The 27,442-nt window shown below is 36.0% G+C and overlaps 1 protein-coding gene across 3 annotated transcripts in view; it reads left to right on the top strand.

The window, feature by feature from the left end:
* Window positions 1–27,442, top strand: part of LOC145979435 (retinol-binding protein pinta-like) — a 112,785-nt gene that overhangs the window by 23,540 nt on the left and 61,803 nt on the right. For 2 of the 3 annotated variants that reach the window (XR_014440783.1, XM_083112326.1), the window contains exons 1-4: window positions 872–1,135; window positions 5,980–6,155; window positions 8,273–8,432; window positions 15,322–15,574. Coding sequence is in view for 2 of the 3 variants with exons in the window: in XM_083112326.1 (XP_082968452.1) it covers window positions 6,014–6,155; window positions 8,273–8,432; window positions 15,322–15,574 (555 nt within the window). In the remaining variant the exon portion in view is untranslated. Of the gene's footprint in view, window positions 1–871; window positions 1,136–5,979; window positions 6,156–8,272; window positions 8,433–15,321; window positions 15,575–27,442 lie in introns of those variants that run through there. The other variant, XM_083112327.1, reaches the window with a different exon arrangement.

Raw genomic sequence — 27,442 nt, 5'->3', positions numbered from 1 at the left:
CTTTTATAGGTTTCTTCACCCTTCAGCATTCCATCCTTTCACCCGCTACCTTTACCCTCTCTCTTACAATCTCTTCCTCTGAAAGGGAGGTAAGGTAGTATCATTTCTCTCTCTCTCTCTCTCCTAATTTCTCTCTCTCTCTCTCTCTCTCTCTCTCATGCACTCCCGTCTCGTATCTTTCTCTTATCTCTCTCTCTCTTTAAAAAAAAATAGTGTGAAGAGAAGATTGTCTCTCTCTCTCTAACCCCCCCTTCCTTTTTCAAAGTAAGAATCTTGCAGCCAAGAGTAAAGAGCAAGAACATTTCAGTGTTTAAAAAAAGAACACAGGCAAGCGTGTAATCAGATTGCCTTCTCGTACTGATTGTAGTACGATAAACAAACGAACCACCACCTTACTCGGTTTTAAAAGAAAAAAGCCAATGCTCGATTTCCCATTCAGAAAATGAAGTCATTCGCCCAGTAGTTTCTCTTCGTTATAAATCTTAACGCACGTGCGTAATACTACAGTTTACGATCGGGGCACCGCACGCATTTTCAAAGGCCGGATTAAACGAAATGAACAACTGATATAATAGGAGCCTGCCTGCATGCACCGTCACGCTAAACAGTGAAAATCGTACGTCATATTTGTTTTAGCTTAATTTTGCTGAGTTGGCACCACTGGTACTCTCAACGCCAGACCATTGAGTAGAAGAGTGGTGGGGAGGATGACGTAATAGGAAGTTCTCCGCAGCGATCAGTGCATATCGGGACTTAACTTGTCAGGCTATAGTATATATATAATTACTAGACAAAGTATGATGACAGAGATCATGCAGAGAGTTTATTCAGTCACATTTTAGAACGATGAAACCTGTTTCTTCTTTTTACGTGGGAAAATTGCATAATGCACAAGCCACTGTACTGACCTCGAAAGCTGACTGGTTTCGGTGATGCAATTCCATCACCTTCCTTTACACTAAACTTCTTGCAGTTTGGCATTGAAACTGTCGTTGCGTGTGCGGTGTCTATCGCGAAATCCGATGCTAAAGAGGTTTGTTTCTTGAGTGTGTTCCAAGAACCAGTCGTCAGTAGTAACCAGAGAACCTGCTGGAATTGTCTATCTTCTTGATTTTTACTACAGGTTCCCAATCAGGTAGCTATTTTTGTTGTATGTAGATATTGTCTTGTAAAACAGTAATATTTAAGAGCAAATTAATTTTTAAATGAGAAAATTAAAGTAATGCAAAGTTAACTTTGTCTTCATCAAGTTTGCATTTTCTTGCCTATCATCAGCTTGCAATGCTAAAACGGATAATTTGACGGTCGTCTGACACTTTGTTTGTATTCTGCTAGGATCGGTTGATGTTTTACTCGGGGATGTAGATGAATGATTGATTTGGTTTATTTTACTTCTTTTCTCCCACTTTAGGCTAATCGTGAAGTTGAGGATGAGCAATGTTTTGATGAAACAAAAGAGACACTCACCAAGAACACCCATGCACAGGCGACAGGCCAGGATTCAAACCCGGGTGCTGTGTTAATCACTCAGTCAAGGAAGCCGGTCAATGAAGAAAGGGTGTAGGATTTTGTTCGTGGTGCTATGTTTCATACCAAACTTGCGGGAGTGAAGAAATGGACGAAATGTCAAAGTTAGATTGGGAACATAGGCTTGCACAGACCCTCTGATTAGGGATGGGGGCAAACATAAGCACTGACTTATGGGGGCAATACAAATTCTGCCCCCCAAATTCCTCACGACGTATGTACATTATATATATACAAATTGTGTATATACCCACGCCCCACATACACACATATTTACGTAAAGTTTAACCTCTGGGCATTAGTCCCTCTATTGTTAAATATTGCCCTGCATTTTTTGAAAAATTTAAACAATGGTTGCTGAACGTGATAATTGCACTTGTCATTATTGTTTTAACATTTTTGGTTATTATCTTACACAAATCTCGTGTCCACTGACTAACGATGATATTTGTTATGGTAAACACACGGGCAATATTTATGTATTAATCTTAATGATTGATTGATTTATTGTTTTAAGTCCACTTTGTGCACAGTAAGGCTGATCGGGACTGAACCTACAGTTTAAAGTGGGATCCGAACCACTATGTGCCTCCACCGGGTATCTAACCCGGGACCCCTAGTATTAATCTTAAGTACTTCATGTTATTATATGTGTAAATTTAAGCATTTGACCCAGTATAAGTTGTTTTTCTTACATACACATCCTTGCCACGAATTTGTTTACTCCCTTTCTGGTCAGCAATTAACTTTTCACACTACGAGGTGTGGTACTTTTGGTCACTCAAGTACCACTACACGGGTTCGAATCCTGACCTGGGCACGGATGTATGCGAGTGTCCATTTATTAATTTAACCCTTTAAAGCCGTTTTTTTTTCTTTTGAATTTTAATTTTTTCTATATTACCATGTTAGTTAGGCATGTTTACAAGACTTTTGACATTATTTTGGCAAATTCTATTTTTCAATTTCGAATAGGAAAGTGTTACATTAATGTACCGCTAGGCTCCTGAATTGTCATATTTTTGTTGTCTTATTTACAATGATAATTTCCTAAAATGTTATAACTAAACTAAATTTTGTGTGTTTCTTTAGATAAACATTAATAGGGTTTTATGTTTTGGTTGGGGATTGAGTTTAATGAAATGCAGATTGAATCTTTAATTATATTGTATTTTTATGTAATTATATATATATATATATTATTTTCAGAATGCTAAGGCATAGAAAATGGAGAAAGATGAATATTGTCTAATTATAAGTCATTAGTAAATAATATACTATATTGCAGTTCGAAGAACAAGTTGTTAAAATTAGTAATATAATAATGAAACTAAAGAAATACACAAAATGTGAACATACAATAAATCATTGCTTATGAAATGGCTTGAAACAATGCAAACAAAGTCCAATTTTACACTTTCTGCACTCAGCTTGTACTCGTTTCGTGCATTTTTCTCCATGGCATCTTCTTCTGGCACTGTCTGTTTGTTGGATGAGGTGGTCCAATCGGTCATATCGAATGTCATCTGAGATCTGGCTGGACGTCCAGGTCCTCTAGGAACAGTTCTGTGTCTTGAAAGGTACATCTGAACTATATGTCTTCTAAACTCAAGCTGTGTTATAATTGATATCCACTTGCTCTAGAGAGGACCCATCCATTGTGAACAGCTGCATCTATAAACCAGGTAAAAATACACCAATACCATTTCTTCCCTTGAATTCCTATCCCATAATTTCCTAGATCTTGATCGATCCGATCCACACCTCCCATATTCTTGTTATATTTGAGAATAAGGTGTGATTGGGATATTTGTATATGCTTTTTCTCGGTTCTAGAATACCTTTCTGTTTTTGCCACAGAATCCATACCACAGCCAGTAGAAGCAACACCTTCACCTTCATCTGGGGGTTTTATATAGAGCCTGTTTAAGTCCAGGTCATTTTCTTCTAATAAGGTGGCTATTTCAGCTACAGTCAACCTGAAATAAACAATACATAAAACATAAATCAACTTAAATAAAATGCAGGTGCTAAAGACACTAATGCACATATGCAAATTGCTGAACCAACAAACTTACTTCTATAGCAAAACAAGTAGAACTGAGACAAACACACGTTGCAATTTATCTATTACAAAATGGAAAATATCCATATTTTCGTTCAGATTCCCAACTTAATGAGTAAGAAACATATAATGATGTTTGTGTGCGTGTGTTTTTCTTTAATGTAACTTGATAAGACCATAACCAAAACTCACTAACATAGATTGAAGTGAAAGAAATCATATTTCACATTTACATTGCAAACACTACAATCCGCCATAGTGGCAAAGACTAGCGGTGCAGAAATGTACCAGCGGATTTTCAGTTGTAGTTCATCTACAAAGAAAAATTTAATTAGATAATAAGTGGAATTTAGGCTTTCTCCAGACTGTTCATGAACTATTTAAACACATCAATTAGTAATACTACTAGTAAATATGAAGAAACTAAGAATAAATTATCTTACCTCTTACCAAAATCCATGTTTTTAGGAGTTCACAGTTTTGCAGCTTGACACTACGCAAAACAGGAAACTCAAATCTATGGTACCAGCTGGAAGAAAAATATTTATGTAATACTAAGCACTGGATGTTGAATAAAAACAGCAACAACTACCTAATATTAATTTAAAACTATATATATAACTACAAATGTATTGGTATATTATTGTACCACTAGGCTTTAAAGGGTTTTAATCGTATCATCACTCATTCCCATCTTCTCAAATTAGCTACAAGTGGCGCAAAAAGCGAAGTAAAATAAATAAAATTAAATTAAAGAAATCAAAACCTGATCATTGTTCAGAAACATGCAGCTCAATGCCAATATCCACTATTGATCGTATCAATGTTCAGACATTGTTGCTTATTTCCCATGTCGACTAAGGTTGCTAAATGCGCATGTTGTCTACTGATCTTGTTATTGTTCAGCCAGGTGTTCCTCAATGTCATTGTTGACTACTGCTCTTTAATTTTTTCAAGGTAATTACACTGTGGATTCATACCTTGGTAGAGTTCAACCGGACAGACAAATCAGTAGAATATCACGTCAGTTAAAAGCCCAAATCATTCTGTGCAGTTTCTTGAGATTTCACACAGAACGTGAAGTCTGGAACAGTGATGTAATCGAATCGAGATTTTTGATGGAGTGAAAGAGTGGAAAGATGCATGAGGATCTCTAGCCGTTACTGATATTTAACAAAGTTTTATTATGCAGGCAATTGTATTAAGAACGTAAAACTATATTTTTAAAATATTATTGAATAACAACGCGAAAAGCATCTTATAATGGAATGTAATATTTACTCACTATTCACTGAGTCGACGATTGTAAGTAGAGCTGAGGTGATAATTCTAGTTTTCGGAAAAAGTCACGTAAATCATAATATTTAATTTTCTGTTCCTTGCATTTAAGTAAAAATGAATCAATTAACGTAAATATTAGAAGTAAAATTTCACATTGGACATGTGTAAATTTTATAAACAGTGTAGATTAGAGAACGGATTTTTAGGCGCATACCTATTTTATTTGCTACGTCGTAGACTTATCCTATTTAGAGATATTTACGTTTCATGTACACAGCACCTGCTCTACGGAAATTCTGTGTGAGCTATAAATAGCTATAAATGCCCTAAAAGCTATATTCTGACCTAAAAAAACACATTTTAAAACTTTGACGTAACTTTTAAAATAACCTTTATTATGAACAACCCTTAATTGAATTGTTTGAATTGAATTGATTGCATTGTTGTTTTAAGACCAATTTATGCACAGAAAGGCTAATCGGGACTGTACCCACAGTTTAGAGTGGGGCCGAACCACTATGTGCCTCTGATATCGAACCTACGACCTATTCGTTACGATGACGTTATTACTACTCCTCGGGGAGCTCCAAACTTGCCATAGGAATCAGCAGCAATTGAGAAGTTTCTCCATGGACACATCTGGGTTGTAACGATCACATTGAAACTTAATGAAATTCTTACAATCCAGAAGTGTCCATGACTGTACAAACGCATACTAACGGACGACTGGTAAAACTCCACTATGGAGAACATTGAAAAGCATATGCAGTATTTTGAAATATGATGAAAGATGTTGTATTGGACAAACTGTATCTTGTCTATAATGAAATTACATGTAAGATTGCACCTCTTTGTATACAAATTGTACCTGAACTAGTTATTTCATTGTTATTTTTAATTAATAATTACAGGTATTAATTTATTATAAGCAGCTAAAAGCCCTGAAATGGAGTTTATAAAGTCCTAAATCCCTCTTTTTTACCACCTAGAAATCCGTTGATGGTGATCTTACATAAATACGATGACTGTAAATTTTGCTACATAAAGAATTGGCATAAAATTGTCTGTCGTAACATTGTATATTTCGACTATATTTATATTTCCAGAGAGATTCCCTCTGCATTACGCAAAGCGGAAAAAATGTTTCATGCAGAACGAACTAAGGAAGAGGAGGAGAAACTTCGAAGCCTTTTCAACGACGAAGACGCTGAGCAGATTCAGAAGGACTTGGAGCACCTGAAGGAGTGGCTGAGGAAGCAGCCTCACTTGCCACACGACGTTGGTGAGTAACAACTCAATTGCATAACTTTTAAAGTACAAGTTCAATCTTTCCCTGCATTAAATATGGCAGGTGTTCTAGACCAATTGAATTCTGTTGAAAATCCAAGATTTTCGGGGCTGAGGAGAAAATATTGGTTGACGAAACTTGGAATATTCTCCACAGCTTTCTTGATCAGAAACCTGAGAGAAATTCTACGCTGGTGATCTGGCGTCCCAGCGGATGGAGAGCGAAGGGAGGTTCTAAAATCATGGACTATTCTCCAGAAATCAATAGTTCACATGATATATCACCTTAAGTTCAATTCCTAAAGATGAGACTCAAGGTATCTCTTGAAAGTTTTTTAGTTTAGTCTGAACTTGTTAAAAACTCCAAAGTATTTTGAATATAATTTCAATTTTATGATTTGTATAATAATAATAATTATAATAATAATAACCAGCACCTTTTTTTCTGTCACCTTTTTATTTATGAACATGCTAGAATATTTTGAGTAGTTTTTATGATGAATGCAAGAACAAACCAATTTCAAGAGTACCGGAACGTGTCCTCCCAGATCAATATAAAACGGAAATTTTAAGTTTATATGACTGAGGCAAGGTGTGACCCCTCCCCTTTCCCCCAGGAAAACATCCTGCTCACACCCTTACAATGCTGTGGTTGATCAAAGAGTTCAATTTATTTACAGTGCCGAAACAATGCATCAAAAATGCATTTTTAGTGGCTTCTACTTGCACGAGTGGCACCAATTTTGATATTTAAGTTAGGAAATATAATTTAGTTACTTAAAATACATATACTTTTGTTCTTGGTACTTTATATTTTTTACTTCGATCAATTTGGGAGCTGATGAATTCAAAATGCCTTTCATATTTTTGTAAGATCAAAATTTGTTTTCTGTATAAGGTAAGTAAAATCACCGAAGAATTGCTTCGTATGCATTATGCATACAAATGTATAACTTGAAAAATATGCATTTAGATGCATAAAATCCCATCGGACGGGCAATTGACACACTAAGGTGCATCAAAAGACACTCCACAGTCGATATTCCATTTGATGCAGTAGAAGTGCATCAAACCCGGAGACAATTTCCAATAATACAAGATTACACATTTAGATGTGTCATTTGATGCACTAAAAGTGCATCAAATTTGCTTTGACGCACTTTGTGTTCTCTGTGTACTGCGAAGTACGGTATTACTTTTCTTTAAAGTAAAGATATTCTATTAACAAATTCAAGCATACTTCCAGTACGATATTTTATTGCAATTCTTAAGAGAAGGACGTGCATCTATTTTCTGAGATGCTCTCTGATATTATTTATATCTGTAATATTTTAATGATTTATTGTTTTCAACTCCACTACCTTTGGTAGTTCCTTCATGCCTTCCTGATGTCGTAGTGTTACATCGTCGACTTGTAATCGAGGGGTGCAGGGTGGAGGCACATGGCACATTTTAAACTGTTTGTCAAGTTCTGAATGGCCTATCTGTAGGATAAAGTTAACTTAAAACAAAAATTAAATACTTCCTCGAGTTATGGAAAAAATGTTGTGTTAGACAAATGCAATTGTTTCCTTGAGCGAAAAATAATCCTTCTTCTACATGTAAGTATAAACTGTGAAGACGCATGTTCTCATTGTAATTTCTAAGGCTTAAAAATACAGATTATGTTGGAAAACAATAAATTCATTTCACATTTAGATATATTTACTTCATTGTACAAATTAACTTACGGTTTGTTTGTTCTTTGCTACAACAATTACATAAACATTATCTATTATTTTCATTGGCAGTACTTTTCAAGCAAAATAAATCTATTTAGTAAATATATTTGACGTTAAGAAGAATAATGTCACTTCAATGCTCAGTTCAAAGAAAGGTACCATAATCTCTCTATCACTCACCACACGTCAACACGTGACTGGATGTATGATCTGCCAACTCGGCAGGTTGGAGTGAGACCATCTATGCCCTGGCTCTCACGGCCTGTTGCGACACGCTTAAGATATATTTAATATCAAATCGTCTCAGGGAATCTCTTAGGTGCATAAATTGCTCCCCTTAATGTAGCGGAAATTAATAATATGTTTCCAATATTGATGTTCCTATTTTCAGATAACACCATGCTGCTAAATTTCTTACGTGGTCGAAAGTACAGTTTAGAGGCCACGAAGACTAAGCTGGACAAGTTCTTCACTTACAGGGGAATCCTGCCAGAGTTTAGCCAGAATCTCGATCCACTCTTACCTGAAGTCACATTCTCAATGGAACATCAGTGAGTATTACTGCAGGCAGTATATGTTATTTTATGTTTAACTTCAGTTCTTTAAACAACACTCACACTAACCTTACGAGAATGTTTTCCATCTGTTGAATATTTCGGAATATTGACATTCTTGTTCCAAATTATACAACTCAACGATCAAAATGTTCATGCAATAAACATAGCAATATATTTGCATTACTCGCTTCAAATCGCATTGTTCCACTGCGCACATCACACAATGATAATAGGTTCCTAATGATGGGAAAGGCGAACTGTGAACTAGTTCTCGTGCCATTATTAAGGTGAGTCTAAAATGAACTAATAAATGGTCAATTTACACAAGGATAGGTCTAGGAAATGACATATTCAAATTTAGTAGCATATCGTATCATTTTTTACATTCAATAAATTCAATATTACCACGTCCTCAAACATACCCCGTTTAAGTAAACTACAAAAATGCTGAAGGGAAATTTGTTTTAAATTTTCTCTCAATCATAAATTATGTTTGGAGATCCGAATTTGAGGATGTAAATAGGACCAACATTGGTGCAATTTTTAAAGATCATAATTGATTAAAGTTTTTACTAAGTTTAATCACGCTCTTCTTCTAAATGTATTCTGAGAGAGTGAATTCTTGCGCAAGATGTGATAAAGCATTTTAATAATTATTGAATTTTAGTGTTCTTTAGTTGCATTCAATATTCACTTGACATTGTCCATTGTGTAGTTCTCCTACTGCATGTACCTATTTTAACAATTCGGTTCTTTTTGAGATGAACAATTTCTTTAATTGTAATTTTATCCATTGTCTAGTGCAGAGGTTTTCAAACCTTATTCTGTCGTGGCTCACCTTCGCTTCGAAAATCTGTACGTGCCTTCGGTCCGAAATTATAATAGAATAATTCACAGGACTACCGAAAAATAACAGAAAATCTATTCATGTGTTTCTTCACTGTTGATAGACATACAGGTAATGAAAATACGAATATAATGTGCGTAATTGATGCAGGTGGTTTAAAACTTTTTAATGTTTATTATCTTGTGTCAATTCATTCAGCGATTACTAATTCATCAGAATAAAGGATAAACACAGACAGTAAGATCTGACGCATAGTAGATGGTAACACAATTAAGCCTTGCTCCTATACTAAATAAACTAAAGTTCCGACCTTGTAATTGGTTTAAATACTTTCTGGTTGTGCATTTCATCATTTTAGTTTAGTTCCTCGTCTAAGGAAGACACTTATATAGTGTTGAAACATTACGTGTAAAGTTTTTTTTCAATTTTTAATAAACTGAATTGGTCAGCAATTTTAGTTTACGTGGATAATATATGTTAAAATTGGGCATACAGATACAGCAATGGTTGAATTTCTTCATTTTCTTGCATTTAATTGTAGGTCTCTTCCTTCAAACAATTTTCTCAACGTACGAAGCCAGTCACCAATGCTTTCATCTTTATTTTTTCTTTTATTTGAGAAATTCTAAATACAGAGAGAATCCACTTTATATCAGGATATATAGAACAGAGAGAAAAATAGAAATAAACAAATGAGAAGCACGCACACATACACAAACACACATTTTCATGTAACAAGAATAAAACAATTTAACTAGAATACAACAAATATTAATTACTCTTCAGCTGCTTGCTGCTTGCTGCACGTCTTTCTGAAAGCCTGCTTAGATAGATGGAAACCTGGAGGATCATTCAGTGTATTGTACCTTGTTTGTAGACTATAGAGAAGTGACCATTGTTCTAGGGATAGCCTTGAGGCTTTTGTGTCAAAGAAGTTGTTGCATTTGCTGTTGGTACGTGCGATCCGGATGTGAAGATGTGGCAAGCGTTCGTTAGTGAAAATTTGTCCATTCATGATTCTGAAAATAAATATTAGATCTGAAACTTGACGGCGAAGGGAAAGATCGTGAATTGGAAGAGTGGATAGAATTTCATTTTTGGAAAAGTTTACAAGGGTTATACATCTAGGTTTGACTATTTTGATGAAGTAATTTACCACTTTGTTTGTTCTCTTTATATTGCTATCACAGGCCATTGACCAAATACAGCAACCATATTCAAGAATAGTTACAACGCACATTGTAAAGTAGATTTTGAGGGCAGAAACATGTGTGATATCTGTAAATCTGTAAATTAGCCCAAAGGTTTTCATGGGTCTGGAAGTTGTGTAATCTACATGGTGGCTGAAAGTGAGTTTGCTGTCGAAAATGACTCCAAGATCTTTGTGCTGTTGTACGAACGGGATAATTTTGTTGCATAATCTATAGGATGGTGCTGTAAAATAGGATTTGAGGGTAAACCTCATAACAACAGATTTCTCGGGATTTATTTTCAGATTCCAGTCCCGTTACCAGAGTTCAATCTTTCCCTTAAAAAGCAGCAACTTCCTTTTGAAGGCTAGGTGCACAAATCCCTTTTACTTTGGCGGGGGTAGAAGTTGCTTCATTGAATAAGGCATACTGCTGTCAGATTATTTTTATTCCTGTTTGCAAAGTCATCCCAAAATTAAACTTTCACCAAACAGTCTGCATTTAACTGTGTAACATACTTTGTACCCTGCAAACTTTAACATTCATATGTTTATATATGCAAGGTCAAAAGTCACATCACGTGAACTTGAACTGAACATTTTAATATTGTAATGTAATTATTTTTTAATTGAAACTATGCCCCCTTAGCTTGAAAACAAGCACGAGACGAAAGTTATACCATAATTGGAAACAAAGTTATGAATTGTTTTATATGACCTTGAAGGCACAAATATGTTACATTTGTTATAGGTAGGGCTAAGATTTTTGTGACCTAAAAATCACAAAAATATGCAAAATAAAATATGCTCTTATGACCTAAAATTTTACAAAATATGCATATTTGAAAAATATGCCCTTATAACTAGACTGTTTCAAACATCATTATCTAACTTATGCTGAAATATTTCATATACATGCTATTTTTAGTTCAATTTATGGGCCCTGATGAGTTGAAATGCACAATGGATACTTTCTGTAAATTTTCAATTAAAAATGAAAAAGATTTTGCTGGAGTCCAAAAAGGAAAACCTCGACTGAAAATGGGAGTAAGAACGAATCCACTTACAAAATGATTGTATATTTCTTGAAAAAGCGAAAATATGCTGAATATGACTAAAAAACCATCAAAATATGCTTTATCACGTAGAAATAGCCAAATATGCCAAAATATGCCCTTAAAAAGCGCCTTAAATCAGTTAGTTTCTTCACAGTATGAATTTTTATATATATATATTTAGGGAACACATCACCCTTACCAAAAAGAAATATCCTAAGTCCTAAAAATCCTAGAGCTAGTTATAAGATTGGCAACCCTGCTGTATCAATACCGTGTCTTCTACCATTCGAGAAAATGTCATGAAAATCTGAAATGATCGGCTTGAAAAGTTCATTTTTTTAGTAATAATTTGGCATGGAATAAACCATATGAATGTACATAAAATTTGTTTAATTAAGATTTATTAGTAGAAGCATCGAGAAAGCCGCTAATTTCATGTTATAGCCTTTTGTAGAACATACGTTAGTCTTCAATTTTTTTAAAAAAATGACCTGAAAACTGCAGTGTCTTTTAGTGATAATGCAATTTTAGTAACGTCAGACTTTGACACAAAAAAGAAACATTATTAACAATGCAATATTTTTTCTGCCTCTCAGTGCAAAGGAATCTTGGTGACAACTTTTAAAATGGAATATACATATATGTATGAAATTTAGAAAAAAAATTCAATGATATATTGATTTGATTCTGAGACATATTTTTTTTTTGTTAATCACTACAGGCAACCATCATGGTTTTGGCAATGACCAATCCATGCAAAATTCTGAAAATTTAGCCTCCTGTTTCTTAGTAACTATGAGGTGTAGAGAAAAAAAAAAAATTCTGGGTGATTTGATGTCGAATCAGTCAATGATGGTCTGGCCTTTCCTTCGCCAGAAAAGGAAAACCTGCTTGTTTACAAATCCATGAACGTACACATAATATTCGTGAGAATAATAAAAAATATAATAATTGTGAAGTCAATCGTACTTCCGTTAGCCATTTCCGATATTTTTCGCAGCATTGGAGACGTCTTTGTTTGTCAATGTTACACAGCTGCTCGATGAACAAGTAAAAAATGTGAACACGTTACGTGCATTTCGCTGTCCTCCTCAGTCCACTGAAATATGCTAAGAACGCATAAATGAAATCAGGCTACAATACGTGCATCTCACTGTTCCACGGCACATGCCACACATACGTATATGTTTTGTACTTGTTAACTTTGCCTGAAATTATTGTCATCAATTCTCAAATTCCTAATACTGTACGGCGTTGTGATGCCATACAGCATTTCGCGCCAAGCATGTGACCTTTTCTGCTACCAATGAGGTTCCTGAACGGTACACGCTACATTGAATATTCAAGCACTTTAGATTGAAACTCATCTATTTCGAATAATTTTCCCTCCATCTATTTCTCGCTATGTACACTAACAATGGAATTGTCTATTGTTGGTTGGTTGATTTTGATGCTTTAAGTCCACACAGCACGATTAATCGCAACTGGACCTGGAGTTTAAAGTGGGATCTGAACCACTATGTGCCTCCACCGGGTATCAACCTCTTCTTTACCAAATACCTTGATCGAGATATTTACCTGTAACCCCTTGGGGACAAATATCTCAATCGAGATATGTTGGCATATTCGTAGTTTTTACGTCATAATGTCGCTATTATTCGATGGAATGGCTATTTTCTTCTTTTATATTGTTGTTAACACATATATTGCACCGTAAGGACTCTTGCATGTCTTGGTGTTCCAAAAAAAAGGCGGGAAAATGGCGGCATCTTCTGTCAGCTTCTTCTGAAGAAAAAAAGCATTGTGCCCATCAACGGCCGGAATTTTTGTTCCACTACAATAATGCAATTGAACCTCGATTTGGGAATAGTTTGCTGGTCGGTAGCAGGAGGTTGCCAAGTACTTTCAGATTCAGCTAAAAGGGGGGGGGGGAGGGTGAAGGGTGGAGGAAGGGAGGGTGTAACATAGGAAACGATCAAAGCGCAGGCGGAAAGATAAATCCTTATACCAGAGTACAGATGTTCGTCACGTGAGTGCAATGTGGCCGACAACGTCTAGAAATAGACTGATAACATGCTTCTAAGAAATTCCGCGGTTGTAAGTCACTCACAATCGTGGTTGTACAGCGAAAGGTTCTTGTAGTGCGTGGCTGGGCATTGACAAGTTTCACTGGCGCAGAGACATGTCGTTTGGGAGGAGGGTACAAGTCGTGTTCTATTGCTCATATGATAATACTACAATTATTTTCTTGTTCCAAACATGCCTGCGATCATTTCCATGTGTATTTTGACAATGGCCTGTACTTTGTTGTCCAGGGAGGGGCATTCTTTTTTATATAAATTTTGGAATTCTCCGGTTCCTCCCCTCCCCTCGCATCCATATATACACTCAATGTGCATAAAATGTATGTAATCCGAATCTATGGTTCATTCCCCGTATAACTGTACCTCATTAGTCTGTCTATGGCAATTAGCCTCCGATCTACAGTCATCTAAATGAAACTGCATTTTGGTAAAAAAATTGGCCCGGTCACAGCGTGCTGACATGACAAAATGGGCTTGTTAATCTAAAAGTCAAACCCGAGACCTCTTTATTACAAGGCAAGATGAGTTCACTGCGCCATCCGGAAAGCCCTTGGAGTTGCCTATGGGACCGGACATTTGTATCACCCTGTATTTCTAATAGCTGGGAATGTATACATCAGCATCATGTATGTTAATTAAAACAATATTGAATTTCATTTCTGTCAGACTTTTTCTTTTTAATTATTGCAGTTTGTTTATCAAAACATTTTATCATGTATTACGTAACCTAAATCTAATATAACTCCAGATCCCATTGACTACTCGTTATTCAATTTTGTAAGTTACTAAGTAATATTGTTCGTATGACATATATGTTTTTTCGAAATAATTAAAAGATCCACTTTAGAGAAAATGGGTAAAAAAAATTATTTGCGACATCTTCAGTTATTTTTTACCGGGACATAGGCACGTAATATCTCGTGTCAATTAGCCTTGAAGACCTTTTCAACGCCGTCTGAATCACTTCTAAAGAGGCCGATTGCCGAAATATTGCGATTTAAAGTTAACAAGATGTTGAAAAAAATGCACATTATCTCACATTTTGCGTCCTTGTAATTTCGGAAAAATGAAAGATATGAATCTTCAACTTAGGTGCTCTTCGTAATGCACTATTAGAATAGGTAAATGGGCAAAACTAGGCAATAGATAATGTCCAGTTAACATGAAGAAGAAAGAAGAGTTGCTCTCTCGAAAGATGGTGTTAAAATGGAAATAAGCATTAGAAGCACTAGGCAATGGATAGTAATGGCCAACTAACATGGAATTCCAAAGAACCTATTTATATTGAAAAATCGCTTTTAACTGTAAAATTAAGACATGTATTTAAAGAGAACAAGTAGGTCCCGGGTTCGATCCCCGGTCGGTTCAAATCCGGGAACTTTTCTAACGGAAGCTGCCCCGGCGCCCAACCAGCGTCGAATGCCATGGGTACCTGGGGAAACCCTGGGGGGTAAAGGCGGTCAGGGCCGTGATGCTGATCACATCACCCCCAACCACGACCGGATCAAGAAAGTGTGGGGCATTACCCCCACACCCCCTATACGCCTTCATGGGGTGGTGCTAAGCACAGGGGAGAATTACCTTTTTTTATGTGACACACATCTTTAGGAAACTTAGGACTATCTGTTCACAAATTTGTTTATTATGCATTTAGATTCAGATTCAGGTAGCGCACTTATTACACAATGAATGTTATACATTTCAGAGTATTATGCGTTGCACCTGGCTACACACCTGACGGGTATAGATTAATCATCATGAGCTCTCGAGACGTCGACCCAGGACCCTTCGACTGCAGCGTAGCCATCAAGCGCGTGCTATGCTGTTACGACACTTTGTTAGGATGGGACAGTCTGAAGAGAGGCACTGTGCTAATCTGTGATTTGAACGGATTGAAAGCCGGGCATGTAGTGAAAGTTACTTTTCCACTCATTACAAAATCAGCGAAGCTGGTCCAGGTAAGCCTTTCTTACTTAGTACGCTACTTTCTTATTAACGTCAAGGCTAATACTGTCTAATTAACTATCACTGTAATTAATTTCTCTGTTGTCCTGTATGTAGGGTATCCGACGATCGCATGGGTTTGTAGTTTTTTTTCCCCGAGGTACCGTCAACTTCGTCCTTGAGTGTAACTTCGTCATGAGACTGATAGATGTCGGTACGAGTCACATGCTGGTGGAACAAAGGGAGTGTGAAGAGACTTTCGAACTCAATGTTATAATCTGTGGTCTTAATACGTCACGGGCGAAACTAGCGACATCTATTGGCAGGGCACCAAACTATGTTGCCGATTTGCTTCTCTGTGGGCACGCTAGATGGCAGGCTGGGCAGAGGAGATGGAGTGGAGGGGTTTTACCAAACAATGTCTTTCAAAAATTTTCTAAGTTTCTCCTTTTTACCTTTTAAATATCCTACTGTTAATATAATCTTCTCTTCAATGTAAGCATGAGCGAAAAAACTTATTTTGCAGCTATAGATTACGATAAGAGTGCTTTAAACAGCATCCACTCACTGCCGTTGCTTACGAGCCCAAAAACAAAGCAGCCTCCATACATTACGCGGCACCCTCGATCCTTATCCATCCACGTCCATTCTCCAACTGGTGGTGGCGGCAGCGTTGCCAACAGCTTGAACGTAAAAGTCGCTAAATCTCCTTAGAAAATCCGCTAGAAAGTCGCTAAATGAAATGTAAATGCTCTAAAAGTCGTTTTCACGTTCAGAAGACACAACGGCGCTTATGGATAAACCGCGCAGTGTTGCCAATACAGCGCTAGCTCATGTCGCCGGGAAATGATGACCTTCCTTCACAATGAAGGTGTTACGTATTTTGTATATATAATGATAATTATATGTAAATATTAATATTATACTGTGAACGTTACAGTTACCCTTTTTACTATGATCCATTGCGATCACTACACACGCGAGTGTAATGCACGAATATGACACTTCAGAAATCACTTAAAAAAGTAAAAATCACTGAGCGCTCACACAACTGAAAACACTTTCGAGAGAGGAAAAAATTCTAAACAGACCAAAGCAGATCTCTCACTCAAGTAAGGGGAACCTGGCACATGGGTTAGATTCAAGTTGCAACCCAAACAAACAAATGAGTTATGGCCCACGTGAACTGATAAGACGTGAATGACTCAAGCAAGGGATGTCATATTTCTATCTTGAAGCCCCATATTTTGTCACGTGTTGGAAAGCCTTTCAAAGGTTAATATGGTGTCTATGAATTTATGTGTACGTTGGAAACTGAAAGGTGATCTTCATTTCAGTATTAATGTCGACAGTAATGTAAACAAAAACAACGTGTATTTGCGACAGCACTTATGTTGCTCACAACAGCAGCATTGGAAATAATTGTCAATTATTAAATTTAAGTAATTTCAATTCTATTATAACAAACTGCATGAAGTTAATATTTTTACTGAATGGAAATAAAATAACAACTCGAAAACTTGGTGGTGATTGGCCGGAATGCTGCGGTGAGTCAGCTCAAGATGGCCAGACAACGTCTCCTTACTTCGCGCGCGGTTCGGATTAAAAAGAAACTCCAAATGCATGGTTATAAAAAATAATTTCATTATTTTCTCCATAACTTTGTCGCTGGAAGTTTTTACTTGGAATTACAGACAAAAAATGGCCAGCGACATTTTCTACTGCACGAATATAAAAAATCTCCACATACTTTATTTGAATATTTTTTAATGCAAATATGCTTTAAAGTATTGATAAATTCTGAGTACCAACGTCACCTATAACAATTAAAAAACAGTGTCAATTTTTTTAATAATGAATGCTTCAATTTTATGGCATGTTTCAACGTTAGGAATGAATACAATGTAAAAATTGTGTTTTCACAGAAAATTTGCGTTTTTAATTTATCTAAAATTATGTAAGCAAGTTACCAGTTTTTTGTGTTCACCATCGTATTCTCTACAAAATTTCCTGCAAAACTGCAGGTACCGATTTTACTTAAGCTAAATTTGTAAATCCAGAAATTTCACAACATCGCGCTCGTATTTCCCATAAGAAAAGCATTGTCCATAAGAGCCCATTGTGCCTTCTGAACGTGAAAACGACTTTAGAAAAAGTCTCTAAATCAAATGTACTTCTAAAAAATAGCAAGAAGGTGAAAAAGTCGAGTACTTACCTATAAAAACATTTCTTCGTCACTTACCTCTTCCTCTGAACACTGCACTTCACACTAATTACCGATGTCACATACTAAATCATCTAGAAAATGCACTGCAAGAACGTTGTTTATTATTTCTGTGCACTTCGTTCTATGCAGACGAATGCCTGCTGTACTGCAGCTGCCACCAAACCTTTTCTTACATAATTCGAACAACTGATTCACGGTTAGCATAGAACAGTGTTCGACAATGAATAAAGCAGCTTCAGCATTAGAAGTATTTAAATTTTCCGGTTCGAACTGTATTTTCTGCTGTTTTGCAAAACAGAAGTAACCAGATCTAACTTTCTGTTTTTGTGTTTTCCGAATGTTTTTTCAGATCAGTAGCTTTGGCATACATTTCTATTTTGCACTTACAATTCGCTTTCGCCTTGTGGCTATCGACAGGAGCCAGCCATTTGTACAGTTTTCCCACTCCTTCCTGTAATGTTGCTTGTATTGCAGTTTTCCCATACTGGCATGGGCGTCCGGTAGGGGGGGGGGGCGTTCCCCCTTCCCTGGAAAATTAGTCAACCAAAAATTATATATTTTTAATTTCATTTCAGCTGCAATAATGTGTGTTAATTATTGCATGAATATGATACATTCAAATTTAAGCAATGTTTTTTGAGGGAAGAACACTATTATTGGAGAAAATGTGCCTTGTTTACCCCCTGAAGAAAAAATACCTTCCTTCCCCCCTCCCTGGAAAAAATCCTGATGACGTCCATACGTACTGGACACTGCCTTGCCCTGAGCACAAACTTGATAATTTACACTAGTACTTCCTTTGTCACCACACACTACCCAAAATAACTCCAATCTGAACCCACGCACGACGCGACAACAAAGTCAAAAGTTATGTTTTAAGAGAACGTGACGTGATATTATCGGATCCGTTCCCTCTTGCCTGGCAGTCGCTACGGCGCCAGGAGGAATGTCTGATACAAACATCACAAACCGTTCTGGAAAATGGGGTACGCCTTGCTTCAGTTTCTCTTTGTGTATCAGAAGCGAATTGCGAGGGTTTTTCCTTATTTAATAACTATGAAACGGACATTTTTAGACATTTAGACGTACCTACGCAGATATTTTGCGAATTCTCCAGATTACTCGCTAAAGAGCACGGGAAGTAGCCAGAAAAGTCGCTCGTCACTTGTTCACAGTGGCGTCTCATGGCCTCAAATTTGGCCGGGGCTTACTTTTTAAAGAATTTAAAATATAATGACAATTCACATGGTTACAAAAGAAACAGGTATTGTTGTGAAACATACCTTTCTACGAACGTTGACTCCTGTTCTTCTGCTCAGCAAATTTTGTTATTACTTTTTCATTGAAGCCCTCTATGTTTGAAATGTAGTCTTTCTCTATTGTAAGCAAGTGCCAAGGCATTTGGTCTGTCTTCTCCCATTGCATTTCTTAAGCAGGTTTTAATACGCTTCAATGTGCTGAAACATCGTTCAGATTTAGCTGTTGCCACTGGAGTTATTAAAACTATGTTTGTCATTTTTACTGTTTCTGAAAAGGTACCCTCTAAATAATTTCAAATAAAAAATGAATGCAATCTACTGATAGAGTTTATGTTTTTCAACTCTTCACTACAATAAAGAACACTAAGTTCCCTTTTTAGTTTTCCCTCTTCTATGAAGGGATAATAAATCTGGGAAGATGCCTCTGTTTAAAGATTGTTCTCTTACATTATGTCCTCGTACAGCAAGTTCATGTCGACCACAGAATTTTAAGCAATCGATAATTCTATTTAATATATGCCAATTTTTTCGGACAAATTCATTGTGTCTTGTAATTGACAGCCTATGTCCTTCATCAATTTGTGTTCGAACATCATCCCTGCCAAACTCACTCAAACATAGCGAATGAAAGCCTCCACAACACTACAGAACAACACGCGAGATCGAACGCGACGCGAAGGAATTAGCCCCGAATCAGCACTCAAATCCATTGGACTCTCACCCTCTCTCTCTGCTAGCACGTGACCTTCACTGTAGGGTAGGTAGGTGTAGGCCACGCCTTCCTTTGCGACGTGTCCCGGAAAACGATAATTGACATCAATGCCCCTAGGAGCGCTGTCTTATCCATTGCAAAAGACGATGAATTTACGTGGGTAAAAATCGCCTTTTGAAAGACTGTGTGATAGTTATGCGTTATGGTGATTGATAATTACGTGAATACGTCCGTTTTTCTTTAGGGGCTAAGCCCCGGAAACCCCAAGGGACGAGACGCCACTGCTACGTGTTTTGTCGCCAGCTAGCATTACAAATCCACCAGATTTAGCAACTTCTCGCTAGAGTTGACAACACTGGGTGGCGGACGAGCGGTGATTTCAAATTCAAAGCTGTGCTTGCGGGGGCTGGCGAACGCTCAATGAGTATTGCTAACTCTCCCCGCAGAAAATGAGCTGAGCACTGGATGACAGAAAGTATGGTAAATGCTCTATGGAAATAACGTGTCATTCTATAGAATGAAGGGATCTGAACCAGTTAATTGATGGGGTGATGTAAACTACTCATCATTCATCCTCTTGATGAGACCACTCGTCATTGACATGACGAGTTATTGCTTGGCATGCGAAAGGTACAAATTACACAAAGGAATTAAACTACTGAAAAGACAATGGCAACTCGTTGGATTTTGTGAACCGTTGAACCTGTATCATGGCTGGGTGTAGGATAATTACCTGTCTAACTGAAGTCTCTGAACTGAATGAAAATAGCGAAGTCCTCTGTGAGCTTCTAACTTGTTGACCAAACCGTGCTTCCACTATCGACCTCCTGCCTTGCTGACCTCCTCTCTCTCCCAACTCAATTCCCAAAGTCCAGTCACTTCCCAGCTTGTCTCACCTCTATATTCCCTGGCCATCGAGCTCTTCCTCGATGTCGAATCGCCGAATCGTGTTTATTATAATTGCTACCATGCAAACCGCTGACACAAAACCCAGAAGTGTTACCTATTTCCTGAATGCTCAGGAGGTTTGCATGGCACAACACAATGCATTGTAAACATGCCTAAGAGGCTTGAGACAGCTGAGAAAAACAAGTGAATGCCCTGGTCAACATGAAGCGTTCAGAGAGACTTAATAAAATAAACATACAATCCTATGGATTGTTACGTTCGCGCCGCCTAGGAAAAATTTTCTCCTTTGAAAATTTAAAAGTCAAATCGCAAAGCTTGACATGACTCAGGTTCGCCAATTCCATATATTTTCTTAAAAACCAAATATACAAAAAAAAATCCACCATAACTATCTGTTGTTTGCCGTATCCCGAAAGAAAGAAAATTTTTATTCCCTAAACTCTAAAATGAATAATACCCTTAATACTAACAAATTCGTATGTTTATACGATGTAAAAACAATAATATATACTATTATAGGACTAGAAATCACAAACGTTCGTGTCGTTAAGTGATAAAACTCTTAATGTAGCACATGTGCGTGTACGTAATGTATATTATGTATAATTGCTCATCAACCTGCTCCTAGTCAAGAGTCTGTGATGTCTCGCCACGCGGTAACGACTCTGTGTGTTCCGCGAGGCAAGCGGTTGGAGCGTCGTGCAAGATGGAACGGAATTCACAATGTTATGTATATTTCCACTTGATATAGACTCTTCAAACACATAGAAAAACCTTAAAAAGGTGCACAAGTAAGTACACGTAAGTAAGCATGTAAAACATTGTCACATCTCACTGTTTTGTCCGTGTGAAAACCTGATCATATCAAAGTGCGTATGTTTTACGAACTAGGTAGCCACTGCACTCCTAAAATCGTTGAATATATGAACTTGCACGGCTATGTTGCACATTCCAATGTATTATTATACAATATTCAATGCATATAGTTGGTTACACTGATAACTATCGCTGGTAAAACATAACTATAGCGTTCAATTTTCTTTTCTACGTTAATCCATACACTGTATACACATATATGGCTTGGTGAATACCTTTGTATGTCTGCACACACAAAAAAAATAATCTTGCAGTATTTTACCAACTGTCTACTCTGATTGAAAATATCAGAAAATGTGCAATTGTTTTTTAAGTATGTACCATATTGGTGAAACACAATTAACTGTTTGGAAAAAAACATTTGCATAAAACTAAAGCATACTGTCTGCAATGTTTGAAAGTACTGTAGCTATGCTTGATATAGCTTGCATGTGCAATTGGATATCCATTATAAAAGCTTCTTCTTAAAACAGAAATATGCACTAATTGATGCACTGGTCATTCGACACCACTGGCGCTTGTCGCTTCCTTGCAGTATAATGTAAACTTAAATGCATATAAAACTAGTTCTTATGCATGACACAAAACTGAAAATGTATATAAGGACTATGGAAAAGTACTGTTTCCCATAATGCATGTTAAATGACCAAATAGATACACATGATAGGAGCTCACATGTGTATGTGTAGAAACACTGTAGCACAATTCTGTAATTATTGTTTGTGACCAGAACTGCTGGTTGTAGAATGTATGTTTTCTCTGCTTCCTCTTCTTTCTGGATTGCTTGTCGTCTTGACTGCATTGGGGTAATGTAAAAATGTAGTAAATTACCCGTAGAACTTGGGAGATGGGGAAAAGTTGTTGTTTTAACTGCAAACAGTGTGGAGGGGAATTTTATTTAGCTCCATCACTAGGTGTTGCTGATAATGTGTAGTCCGCTATACTGGGAAATGTATGGTTGTACATCCTTCCTGTAAAAGGTAGTCTCCGTGCAGTAATAAGTAAAAATGTCTGCATGTCTCCCTCAAATTGGTGGTGACGAGTCTCTCCTTGAAATAGTACTTAAAAATGTCTGCATGTCTCCCTCGTAGAATGATACTCAGTCTTTCTGCCTGGTAATAGTAGACTGCCTGCGGATGTCCGTAATGAAAAATGCCCATGGATGGTGTAGGCATTGCTTGTCCATGGCGTTCCGTATAGACAGGTTAGGTTGAATAAAGGGAAAATTATGACAAAGAAAGGAAATTGCAATAGGATGGGTATATATAATTCAAGTATGCATGTACACAAAACCAACTAATTTCCACTGCCTTTTCTTTTAAAATTAAATTAAATTGTCTCATCAAAATAAAATTAAATTAAATAAATAGATAAAATAATTGCCATAACTCTTTGAAAATAAATAAGGAAAATTTAAATAAAATATCCAACTGTAATTAAAAATATTAATGTCCATGATTAATGTGTTGCCTTAACCTATTAATTATTACTGCGCTGCTCTAAATGAATCTGTTTAGAAAGCTGATAATGTTTATACAAATAATATCCTAGGGTTGCGGTTAATAAAACATTGCAAATAACAAAAACTAATATCGACATGGGCAAAGGGTTTAAGACTAATTCTTGAAATGAAATATTCTTACTAATTGATTGATTAAGTTGTTTTAAAGCAAGTTCAAGTGGAGTCCATTGGGGAATAATGAAATCAGATAAATTCTTGGGAATATTAGGTAGTAACTCAATTTCCTTCATATTGACTTGTTCGAAAGCTAACATTCGTGTGTGTAAAATTTGTTGATCCACAATAATTTGCGAAAAATCCTGATAATTAAAAAATAAAGATTGGCCTTCGGTAAGCTGAACTGATCTGTGCGTGTTCAAATTATTATTCAAATTCTGAATGACAATAAAGTGACCTGAACCTGATATTAAAATACCATTGCGTGTTCTGATAAACTGAAAGAATTTATTGTCAGTAATAGACTTCACTTCAAAATTACAAAATATAAAATTAATAAACAAAAGTAAGTGTTGCAAGCATGTTCTAAATTCTGTTTAAATGTAAAAAAAAATATTATGTCGTGAACCCTTAAAATAAATATATAAAATTTGTGTTGCGCAAAGCAAGCTGTTAGTATCTAAAAGGTTGTTTTGGCAAGCCTCTAATGGCCTCCTAATAAATGATAGGCCGATGCAATTTGCCGTGGTTGAATATAATGCAATTTAAAACAAAAATTTCAGTAAACGCTACTTCTGAGTTTCGTTGAAACTCCAGGTGGTAACAAAATATAGCATCAGGGAATTAAAAAGTGAAATTCAAATTTGAAACACAATAAAAATAATAAAAACTTTCTCAATTTCAAATTTCCTTTAAACAAAAGAAATTTAACCACTCAAAACTTCTTGAGTCCGCCGTATACCTCAAATCACTTGGTCGTGTAAGCAGACCCGCCGCGGAAAGGTATACTTGACCCATATAAGAATGGTGTGTCAATCCCTTAGGTATGTTTAAACAAAATAGATAGAGAATAGTTATGCTATATATTAAAATATAAATACAAATTACTAATATTACCTACTGTACTAACATTAACATGAAGTTAATCAGTAAGAAGTAATGAATTTATTGCTGCATTGTCGAATAAGATGCAAATTGGGTAGATAAACTAAACTTCCTAATAAAAAATTCTCAAATTCAACATTTGTGGTAAACCACACTGTTTAAATTTGGAAAGGCTAACGATGCCGTGGCGACTTTTGCTGCACATGCCTGTGCTAATCACCGAGGCTTAGCCTGGGCATGTTGCTGACAATCTTGATTACTCTAAGTGCATAAAGTGCTAAAATTGCCCTTTTGTAGAAATTTCCCTGATTTTATCAAAATTTCGTTTATCTTTATCCTGATTGAAACCAAATGTACGTCGATTTCCCAAAAAATTTACTTACTATAAATATCTCTATGAAAAACGGGAAAATTTTGCGAGAAAACGCAAAAAAAAATTCGTCTTGTTGTTCCTTTGAAAATTATTGGTCGTGATTAACCTGAAGTGCATAAATGCGACGTTTTATGGCAAAATTTATCTATGTAGAACAAAATATCCCTAACATTGTTTACATGAACTTCTATCGTAAAAATCAACTTCTGATGGCTATATGCTTAGCTAAACTGATCCCATAAAATTTTAATGGACGACCGCCCCTGGCTGATGTAATCTCAATGCTAAGTGTTTTCTAAGCTTCTAGCGTGTTCAAAGTACTCGGAAGAGCGCTTGAGTGCAGAAAAGGAATTCGCTGATACCAGACATTCTAAATTGTGCAAGGTTGCATTTTGTGGTCGCTGGACGTAACTAAAAATTTCTCTATGGCGACAACGAGAGCTCTTGCAAGTTCGCTGCCGTGATCGGCGACTTCGGGGAAGTTCGGGTTCCGTTCGGGAGGTGGAGGGAAAAAGGTCGCTGCTTCGAGCAGCAAGCAAAGGAACGGAGAGAGAAAATGCAAGGCGATGGTTCGCTGATACATTGAATGACGCGTAACTGTTTACAAAACTTTAACTAACTACGAACAAAGTGTAGTAACAGCTGCGGGAGTTCGAAATAAAGTCAAGGTCTTTGAAATGACGTAATAAATTGGATGGAAAGAAAAAAAACTTCGTTGCGCTTACGACAGCGTGTTACTGGAACACTTCCGTGCTGGTAATAACAACAGTTGGGAAGCTGTTAGCAAACTAACTGACTAATAAACCTTGCATAAAGTACAATGAAACGTAAAAAAATGAATAAATTATACTTAAAATTTAAATCGTAATTAATATAAAATTCTAGGCGAACATGAAGTCGTAGAAAATGTGGTCTGTAAATGATACAACAGGTTCGGGAACCTGAAAATTTGGCTTACTTTCTGCTTTTAAAGTAACACTTGAAACTTTCTCGACTTTTACTGGTGACTGATTCGCAAATAACTCTTTAATATTTACAACTGGCTGAACACAGTGTGAAATAGGCAATTCACTTTCCATTTTGCGACTGTTTTGAACGAAATTGGGATCCTTGCTTACGGCAAATTTCTGAACTCTATCTTTAACGGATAAAATATTCTTCGGCAAATCTATACTGTCGTCTTTAGTGACTAAACTATTTCTGGATGCATCCTGAACTTCTTCTTGTACCCTAGGTTGAATAATAATGGACTGAGGCAGTGGAGGCGGCAGTGGCGGATTTATTGTTTTCAAAGGTACCACTTCAACAATCGGTGCAATATCGTCGTAAATCTGCTCAATGGGCGGTGAATCATTAAGTTTGCTTAACGGTAATTCGTTGGTACACTCATGGTCATAAGTAATAGATTTCTTGCGGTGACATTGAAAATAACAGATTATGAAAATTATAAAAATACTAATAATAAATGTTGTTAATAATAAAATTGTAATTATATTATAAGGATAGTCAAAGGACTTGTTCAACAGATAAATAAAATTAGAAGCTTTTACGTGTGGAAGTAATCCGTTTAAAATAACTAAAATCGCAATGATTTTCATGTTGCTTAGGCAATCGAAACAAACAGTTCTTCAAAGCTAACACGTACTTTAAGCCTGCCTAGTCTAATTAGTAGATATTTTAACTCAACTTTTAATTATTTCTGACTCTAGGCTCAATTTATCTGCGTAATTTATTTATTTAATATAATTTATTTATTCTCTAAATTTATTAGCACTGGTTAACTTATCTTATTTTAAATTTCACTGCAAACTTATCTTATTTTATTTTCAGGTGTTAACTTTGTTTAAAAACTTTGAAATCAATCGAACCGTACTGAGGTACAAGGTAAGGAAAAAATTGAGACTGATTTACTCCTGACTACCTGAAATAAAATAATTATTATTATTTATGCGGTCTTTAAATGCATTAAAATACTAACATCACTAAAACTTGAAGAATCTTTAATTCTCTCTACTCATTCTAAAATATGCTTAGCATATTATTGTGGCAAAGCTTTAAAACTAAAACCGTTGTGGTTTACTCATAATCATTCTGCGATGGCAGAATGGATTTCCAGGATTATCGGTAGCTATCCAATATCCGAAGGAAAATACTTGTTAGTGGAGCGCAATAAAATCTGGACGTCGACGTCTACATATTCATATAATATAAATATTCTCATAACTGGCGCTTAAAAATAAACTTTGCTAATATAATCATATACCTTCTTCTGAAGAGTAACTAAAAAATTCTAGTGATGTATTCGCTGAGCTAGTATTAGTACATACTGCAAAAAAACTTTTGTGCCTAAAGCACATTATTAAATAATAAGTCTGCTTTTAATCTTTAATATTATTAGTGCTATTTTATTATAAATTATTATTATGTTACGCGAGTGGATTTAATATATTAAACCTGTTTCACTTTAATAAATGCCGTAACTTGGAGCAAAATTGCAATATTTATATTTTAAGATTTTAAAACAATCTGCATTTTAAAGTTTTTAACATTCGAAGCTACAACGTGCAAAGGATAAATATTCAACTGTCAAACGAAACAATGTTTCGGACAGGAAAAAAAAATATAAATATATACTAACAAAAAATATCTCGTTAATATGTGAGAAACGTCCACGCCGTGTAATGCTCTCATAATTCTCTTCTAGTTATTCAAAATAAGTTGGCTGTGCCAATGTGAAGCGCTGTGTAATATAAGCTTCATATTACAAGCAGCAAATACCAAGGATTAGATATAATTCACAACTAATGCTAATTAATAAATAATTCGTTTTAATATGCCTACAGTCTTCTTTGGCAACTAAGGGCCAGGGAATATATTTCAAATGGTACACTTGATAAGATTTATCGTGTTTCTTATTAAAGGAAAGAAGTTCAACACTGTGTTACATAACGGACATTATGCAT

Source organism: Lepisma saccharinum, chromosome 26, assembly GCF_977018435.1.
Source record: "Lepisma saccharinum chromosome 26, izLepSacc3.1, whole genome shotgun sequence".
Lineage (NCBI taxonomy): Eukaryota > Metazoa > Arthropoda > Insecta > Zygentoma > Lepismatidae > Lepisma > Lepisma saccharinum.
The sequence above is the reverse complement of the archived record's forward strand: the minus strand, read 5'-3'. Positions and strand labels throughout refer to the sequence as shown.